This window comes from Strongylocentrotus purpuratus, unplaced genomic scaffold, assembly GCF_000002235.5.
Source record: "Strongylocentrotus purpuratus isolate Spur 01 unplaced genomic scaffold, Spur_5.0 spur5_scaffold_15, whole genome shotgun sequence".
Lineage (NCBI taxonomy): Eukaryota > Metazoa > Echinodermata > Echinoidea > Camarodonta > Strongylocentrotidae > Strongylocentrotus > Strongylocentrotus purpuratus.
This window is the reverse complement of record NW_022145600.1, coordinates 4073163-4082085: the sequence shown is the minus strand read 5'-3', so window position 1 is coordinate 4082085 and position 8923 is coordinate 4073163. Positions and strand designations below refer to the sequence as shown.

Sequence of the window (8923 nt, the reverse complement as noted above, 5' to 3'; positions counted from 1 at the left end):
AGTATTCGTTCTAAGGCAACATCATAACCACGATTTATTACAATTTTACAGTCATAAATCGTGGTTCTTTTTTATGAGTGTTTAAACATTAATATCTGTGTTCAAGTTATCTGTATCCTGGTTCAATATGAAAATGATACAAAAATTAATGATCATGAAGAAAGTACAGTTCTAATGTATCCTTATCTAAACTTCCCACTTGGTTAAAGTCTAAATGATAAGCTATAAGTTTCATATATACTTACAATTCATGTTCTCTTTATTAAAAGAAAGAGAAAACTCTCTATTAAAGTAACGACCCGAATGGCGAATCAGCTCGTTTGATTCAATTAAATGTAAATCAGGTTTAAATAATTTAATAATTTCATAAAGAGTTGCATGCGTCAAGGAAGGAGTTTCGCTCCCTTTCCTCTTCATTTTAATTTGAAGGTGGAGAAGAAGGAAAAGGTTTTAGGAATGGAGCCAGGAATTGGGCTCCTCGTTTCCCTTTCAATGTTGTCATATTCGGCGATAACGTATATAATCCAAGGCTGTATCATTCTGTATTATTGATGGGGAAAGGCGTCGTTTATACCGAGATTATGCATCTTTGACGTCATGACATCCCATCATGCAACCTTGGAAGAAGCCTATCCCTACCGCCTTTGTAATTTCCTGTCATCCAGACGTCATCACTGTCTGAGATTATTTTGTTTCCATATCTGTTCGGGTAGATTTATTACCTTGGATTGCCAGACATCCGTGTGGCAGATGTTTTGTTTTAAAATAATATGATTAAGGAGTATATAAGGAAAATTACGTATGGTGGTGACTGTGAGCAGGGGCGTACGCAGGATTTTTTCAAGGGGGGGGGGGGGGGGTTTAAAATCTGGCCCAAAATATTTGCTCCCGAAAATTTGAAAATCGCACCGGCCGAAAAGTCGCTCAGTGGGGGGGGGGGGGGGGGGGGGGGGGGGTAAGCGGACACTTTTTTTTTTTTTTTTGGTAGTCCAAAAAAATCGCAACGACTCAGCCAACCGAAAAGTCGCTCAGTTGGGGGGGGGGGGGGGGGGGGGGGGGGGGGGGGGGTAAGCGGACACTTTTTTTTTATTTGGTCTCGAAATTTGAAAATTTGACTTTTTTTTTCGTTGGGGGGGGGGGAGGGGTAAGTTCACTTTACGTTAGCCGTGGGCATAATTTTTTTTTTTTTATTTTTTTTTTTTAATTTAAAATAAAACAAACAAAAAACAAAAACAAAAACAAAAACAAGGGGGGGGGGGGTTAGTTTTTTTAGGGGGGCTTACACACATAAAAAATACCAAAGGGGGGGTTTGAACCCCCCCCCCCCCCTGCGTACGCCCCTGACTGTAAGGCTACGGCGTACAAGTACATTCATTATCTTTATCATGCATGTAACTTTGTAGAGAATTTAAGAGTCTACCCTTTTAAAAGTGCTTTACAATTGGTTTTGAATTATCTGAATCATCAAAAGTGTCGATATTTGTGTAACAACTTGTGCCACAAAAAAAAGGTTTTGACGATTTATGACAAGAAAAAGAAACCATAAAGAAACGAGAGAGAGAGAGAGAGAGAGAGAGAGATAGTTTGAAATATAGATTAAACAAAGTTTGAAATAATGATATCAAAACCATTTCAAGAGAAAATGAGACAAAAACCAAACAAATAAACAAAGCTTGTCACTTTCTCAGTTAAAGGTTCATTGCCCTATTACCGGCTCTCTCGTTTTCCTAACTACATCAAGAGTTTTTATTGTAATGAAAAGATCAGACATGATTAAAAACAAACAAACAAATAAAACATCTTATATAGGAGAAATGGAAGAGCTCTTTACATCATGGAGTACCTTATTTACAATGAAACACAAGTATGAGACATTATGATAACTTTTCGACCTTGAGGGCGCACATCAAAAAGCAGTACCAATGCAATACTGAAATCAATGCACGTTGGTCATAATGTTGTACCAAATAGATCTAAATCGTTTTGGAACATTTGCTTCAATGCATTTTGGAATTAAAACGAAGAAGCAAGCAATAAATATAAACTGCTGTTCCAGTTTTGCTTATTTAAGGAGGGGAGGGAAAGTCAAACAACTTTGAAAGGTATTTTTATAATTCTAAACCAAAATAATTATCACGGATAGAGATAAAGATATGGAATGTACATGATTATCTTTCGAAATGATTTTTTATTAATATCTTAAGAGTTTAGAGTGGTATATAATTTTTTCGGCCTGTTTTTACCGTCCGCAGAAGTATTTTGTCATATGAGAAATACCACCTATATTAAACGCCATTAAGAGATGGATAACGACATTGCACGCCAATGTTGAGGTAAACCAAATAATATAAATGTTTTCGGAAGGAATTTATATATTTTGAAGGAATCTTTGTCCCTCGCAGTGATCGGTGAGCAAAATGGCTTCTCGTGTGCAACTTCTTATTGTAAACAGAATGCTGGTATCCTTCTCAGAGCCTAACTAAACGTCGTATTTCGGAAGACATTGAACATACATTTGAGATAATATGTAGCTGAGGCGGCTTTAAACCTACACACTGATTACAACATTATCATACCATGCAACACAGCTTTATTCTATTCCTTGATCTCTTTGCCCGTTCTGAAAGAAGTCGTCGCAACACATTCCAGATCATAATACGTCTTGAACGCACCTACGTCGAACTTGGCACGACTAGAGGGCACCGGCACGTTTCTTAAGGAACCAAACTGACGGAAGAGGAGGAGTATATATCTGTGGATACCGGATGGTGGAGTAGGAGGAGCGTACTCTGACGGAGAAGAAAGAAAGTGTATTTTTAATTCGTTCAAAATCTATATCCAGAATCGTTTGATCAGGTAATAAATGAATGGTGGATCAAAGGTCAAGTCTTGATGAAGTAGAGGGTGTGTCTCTAGGATACGCGTCGACACGCATTTATAATGCTCGTTGCACACTATGCGTCGACGCACGATTGCGTCTTCGACTGCCGCGGTCTTTGACGCGCCGTGCGAGAGCACTATCTTACAAAAGGCGATTGAAAATGAAAGATGCAAACCATAGTCCAATCCTATTTAAGCATTGTTATGAACTGTCTCCTTTGCACAAGGCGCGTCGACTCACTTGCGTTATTAACGATGATTATCTCAAATGCGTCACTTTGCACTCAATTTGTGTACGATATTTCATCTCAAATGACGCGCCAAAGAACGCCCCAATCACAAACGCAGTCCTACGTCAGCAAAATGGCGCCCTGTGTGCAACGGTCATGCTAATTAAAAGTCCGAAGCATATTACGTAATATGTCCTGAGTGTGCGTTTCCGGTACGTTAATATTACAAAAGTCGTTTACAAACCAACTTATCAGTTAGGTTATACATAATAATCAAAGATAGTATAATGGCCCGGTCCCACTGGCCGATGGACACAACACGTACGCATAAAGGACACAGCGGACGAGCAAAATTTTGCGGGTGGCTCCATCCGTTTTCATCCGCTCCAGAAATGGACAAAATTTGCGAAAAATCGCGAAAACAGAACGGAAAATAACGGACGTGGGTAGTATGTAGCAGGGATGTTAAACGGATGTTCATCGGAAGCCTAGCGGATGGAAGCGGATGGAAGTGGATGACAGCTTTGAATATTTTATATACGAGATGCATACGCTTACATCCTTTCTATTACTGTGCTACTAACGATGTATAGACGTTCCATGTACCTTATCTTTCCTCCCTCTTTTCGTATTCAGCTGCAGCGGATGTGAGTTGCGAGGATGCCCAGAGGATGCAGAGAGGATACAGCGGACGTTTAACGGATGATAACGGACATAGAACGTTTGTTGCTCGTATTTGTCGCGGATTTACATCGTACACGGCGGAAAATCATCCGTTCTAAAAGTTTGGGCAGCTCAAAACTTTTTGCGCGGATGAAATCACAGTGGACGGATGCTCGATGGATAGAGCGTATGAAACACGTATGCAATGAGTACACAACGGATGCATAGCGTTTTCCAACGGATGGCAAGATTTTTTTACGTTTTACATCCTCTTTGCATCCGTAAGTGCAGTGGGACCGGGCCTTAAAATGTGGACGTGGAGTTCAAAGAAAAAGATGTTTAAAAAAGATTCTTCGAGAGTCTGCGCCAGGGAGTTGAACCGCATACCTGGCGGTTCACAGTACAGACAATAGACTTATCCACTAGAACACAATACTTCTCATAATATCGGCTACACATCGTTATTCCGTGGGCTTGTTTTCAGAAGGTTCATTATCCAAAAATAGAATAGGATTCATAATTCCGAAAATGAAACAGGGTTTATAATTCCGAAAACGAAATAGAACCCTGTATTGTTTTCGGAATTACGAACCTTTGGAACAGCGAACCCTATTTCATTTTCGGAATTACGAACCCGATTTCATTTTTCGAAATTATTAGCTCGATTTCATTTTCGGAATAATGGACCCTTTTTCATTTTCGGTATTAAAAACTTTATAACGAACCTACGGAGTAATGCATCAAATATTCGGAATTATGAACGCTATTCAATATTCAATACTCGGAATAAGGAAACCTTCTTAAAAAAGAGGAACCCCAACATATCAAATGGATTACGTGATTACAATGATTTGATAATATTACCTGTCACGGTTTTATCTCCAACACCATGGTCAGCTGAGCGAAGTGTCTCTCCCTGAATGTGCCAAAGAATAACCAACGGACAGGGCAAATAAATGCCACATTTAAACTTTTTAATAATCCTCTAAGAATATATAAATATAATATATTTCACACGATCACAAACACTTTCGAAAAAATCAACTCCAGGGAAATTAAATATCCTTTTGTTTTGTATAAACAGTCAAACCTGCTTTAGTGACCACCTGTCTACAAAGGCCTCATTTTGTTGTTTCCCTTGAAAATGGTTTCTCATGGAATCATGTACTAAAAGAACCTGTCTACAAAGGCCACGTTTTGATTTTCCCTTGGTTTGACTGTATCACATAGAAACCATGTCCGGATTACTTATCATTGCACTATTACACATTCAACATAGGTGGCGCGCAAGCTCTTGAAGTTGCCGCTTTTTTTTTTTTTTTAGGGGGAGGGGTGATATTTCGAAAGTCTTTGTGTTCGTGTTATTTTTAGGATGTGAAATGAAATAGAAATCAGGAGTGCACCTTAAAGTAGCATTCAAAGTTAGACCATCATCTCACAATATGAAATATCTACAAAATGGCTACATGAATAGGGTGGGTGACGGGGGGGGGGGGTCACACCCCCCTAGACACATGTCCCCTCCTGGTGCCGCCATAGCAAATGACGCAGTCTGGGGGATGGATATAAATCAAATAACGGTACTCTATGTCATTCAAGCAAAACAGCACCATCTGGCCTGACATTCATAATTAAATGTTGGCTCTTCATCATTCTGCATACACACTCATATTTTTTTTTACAAATGTCAAATCGTGACTTGTATAGGGATCCGTTCAACAGCTGTAGGTTTATGTTTTTTTTGTTGTTGTTTGGTTTGCTCTTAGCCAGCTCTTACGTTCATGAATTCGTATTGAATTTGAGACTTGATGATTATAAGAAGTCCTCTTGCTCGCAAATCAACGGGACGAGAATCCTGTTATTGAGCAAATAACTACCGTTGGTGAAGGTGATGGGACAAACTATCACTTCCGAGGCGATCTGTATGTAGCTATCTTTCCGAAGCGAAGCTGAGGAAAGATAGCGTATACATTCTGATCGACGAGGAAGTGATAGTTTGCCATCGCCTGAAACCAAAAGGTGATTATTTGCTTTATATTCCACATCTAAAACAATTTAACTACAAAAAGATAAGGACGTGTATGCATTTACAAAAAATACACCATGCCCAAATTCACACCAAAAAAGTTTAACAGTTTAACCCAACCCCCTTGAGGGCACGGTGCGCGCATGTGTTTGTTTTAATTGCGCTCATTGGTAATGCGCTCTTAATTACGCCTGTTTTAGTGCGCTTTTGGAAAATCTTCAGTGAAAGTGCGTTGCCCTTTGTAGATAGTACCTTTATCTTCAGTGAAAGTGCGTTGCACTATGTAGATAGTAGTACTATCTACACAGTGTAACGAACTTTTTGCTTCTCCCATCAATAATGGGCGAACTATCTTTCATCACGTGATTTACTTTTGACCAATCGTAGAGCAAGATTCTTAGTATGTGGAATATAAAGGCTTATACTGGACACAAACGTAATCTGGATAACATTTTGAAGCTCGACACATCACATAACTCATAACACGCTCAAAATGATCTACATAAAACTCATACCCATTCAGAGTAATATTGATTGATTGAAGAAAAACAAGATAATTGTTTGATCACTCACGTTAATGTTGACTACCAACCAGTGAAGCCATGGGGCTGCGGTAGGGTTGCTTGGGCTAGGGGCATCGGGGTCTATCATTAGAACTGAGTAGAATGAATCCTAGCAGTGAAAACAAAGAAGCATTTTACAATTTGATTCCCCATGTCTTGTATTGTCTATCTATAATTTATAAGGGAGTTTACAGATACAATCTGCGCATGGGCAGATAAAGGTCATTTGTACCAAAATGGTAAAACCCACAGAGATGAATACTGGATATGCGCTCATGAAAGTTATGTAACATTATTCATTTATGCACCAACGGTACATTCTATGATACGCAGGTGGAAATATTCTTTTCAAGAGGTCAAACAAAAGTTATTCATGAAGCACATCTAGGACTTTGGCAGTTATTATTCTAAGATGCTCAAAGTAGAACTTCTCCATGTGTAAAAGATCTGTGGATATGTGGGGTCATTTGTACCGTATGCTATCTGTAAACTCCCTTATTATAGACTTATAGGCCCGAATTCACAAAGGAGGTTTGTACGTCATATGACGCGTTTTACGCGTTTTTACGTTTTACGCGTTTTTTTACAAACCTGGTTTGTAAAGAACAAAAGGAGGTTTGGCGAAACAAAAGGAGGTTTGAGCTCAAACCTTGCTTTGTGAATTCGGGCCATAAGTGTGCTACATGGGCGACTTGTATCATGCTTTACTTTAGCACTATTTTGACCCCTCTTACTCCCAATACCCCATCATGGTTCTAAGATTACCCCCTGGACAATCACCCCCGGAAAATACCCCTAGAAAACTAAACCCCCCAGAGACTATAATCCCCCGGAATATTACCCCTTGCACAATCATCTCACCTACCCCCGAGGACAATTTCCCACGAAAAATATACTTTTATTATCTTATTATAAGGGTGGACTTCCTCTTTAATGAACAGAGGGGTAATTGTCCTAAGGTATAATTTTTAGGGGTTGTAATTGTCCTCGGGGCGGTAATGTTCGACGGGGGGTGGGGGGGGGGAGGGTGTCCACGGGGGGGGGGGGTAATTTTCAGGGGGTAATATTGTCCTCAGGAATGGTTGTCCTAAGGGGTTAATTTTTTCCCGGGAGGGGGGGGGGGGTAAATAGCCCGTGGGGGTATAGTTTTCCGGGGGGTAATTGTCCTCGGGGCGGTAATGCTCGACGGGGACGGAGGGGGGGGGGGCATAACTTCCAGGGGTGAGTGGGGGGGGGGGGGTTGTCAACGGAGCGTAATTTTCAAAAGGTAATATTGTCCTCAGGGATGGTTATTTTCCGGGGGTATAGTCCGCGGTGGGGTATAGTTTTCCGGAGGGGGGGGGGGGTCATTTTCCGGGGTGTGATTGTCCAGGGGGTAATTGTCCCGATACTCCCATCATATGATCTAAAAAGCCTACTGTGTTATGAATTGAATTAAACTACTTGTACTCTTACCGGGTCAGCATTTTCATATACAACGACAGGCGCTTGGCCCCCGGACTGTGAGCGGTCAAAAAGTCCGATAGGGAGAGGCTGTCCATGCCCGAACGACCGGTCACCCACACACGATCCATGTCTATGTGATGCGCAGCTGGCGCCTCGGAACTGCACAGTAAGGTCCCTTGGGGCAGCATCACAGGTAATGTCCTGTCCCCCAAAACTGATGTCAACAGCCAGGAGCAAGAGAAATGAAATACTGCCGATAAATCGTTGTTTCAACATTGTCATCAGTTGAGTTAGTATGTTGACGAGATAATGAGATCGAGGCTTCTAAACACACAATTTTATACCGGCGCCAGGCCAGCAGGGCTTTTATGGTGAGAAGTGGTATATGGAGTGTGGTCTGGAATGTTTGCCTCTAGCTTCCTAGCTCTTTATCAATAATGTTTACAATAAATATGTGTACACGTTATACACACGTACGCGTACGACTTTGCTGAAAAAAAAGGCGCGCGCTGGAGTATGCAAAATTGCTAGACGCGTAATTTACATTCAGAACATGTCATATTTTTATTATTCAAATGCGGAAAAATCTGGTGAAAATGCTCAAATGTTTTGTTTTTTCTTCAGGATTTCACTCCTGACTACTGAGACCGGTTTACTAAGATATTCCAATTTATGGATGTTTCTTACCATGGGCGTAGATCTGTAATTGATACCTATTGTTCATCTATTTAAATTCTGACAGAGGCAGACGTGTGTTTGTGGTGCTCCGTAAATTCCCATATTTTGTGCGTTTATTGTGCACTTTCTTTTGACTGTTATACATCTACGTCTTGGAAATTTTCCTGTGATTGTGGACATTTCACTCTTTTCGACGGTATGTGAACATTTTCCGAGATATATTCGTTTTTCGTCAATTTTAATCCAGTTTTTTGGCGAATTTATATTTCAAATTTGAACATTCTGCGTAGCATCAAAACAATTGTGCGCAGAAATATTGCGCCATACTAGTTAAGTTACGCAAAGGACCAGCAGATACCAACCCAGCAACGCTTCATGTGACCCCTTGTAAAAAAAAACCATGGATCCATGGTACGGTAAAACCATGGTTTTACCGT

General features: G+C 40.4%; 1 protein-coding gene across 1 annotated transcript; it reads right to left on the bottom strand.

Moving 5' to 3' along the window:
• Nucleotides 1-1697: 1697 nt before the first annotated feature.
• On the bottom strand, nt 1698-8232 carry LOC105442950 (protein MOTHER of FT and TFL1-like). The gene is made up of 4 exons (XM_030985398.1): nt 7818-8232; nt 6373-6471; nt 4638-4689; nt 1698-2789 (listed from the first exon to the last, which is right to left on the bottom strand). The coding sequence occupies exons 1-4, from the start codon at nt 8088-8090 to the stop codon at nt 2596-2598; spliced, it is 618 nt and encodes a 205-aa protein (XP_030841258.1). The 5' UTR covers nt 8091-8232; the 3' UTR covers nt 1698-2595.
• Between the last annotated feature and the right edge of the window lie 691 nt (nt 8233-8923).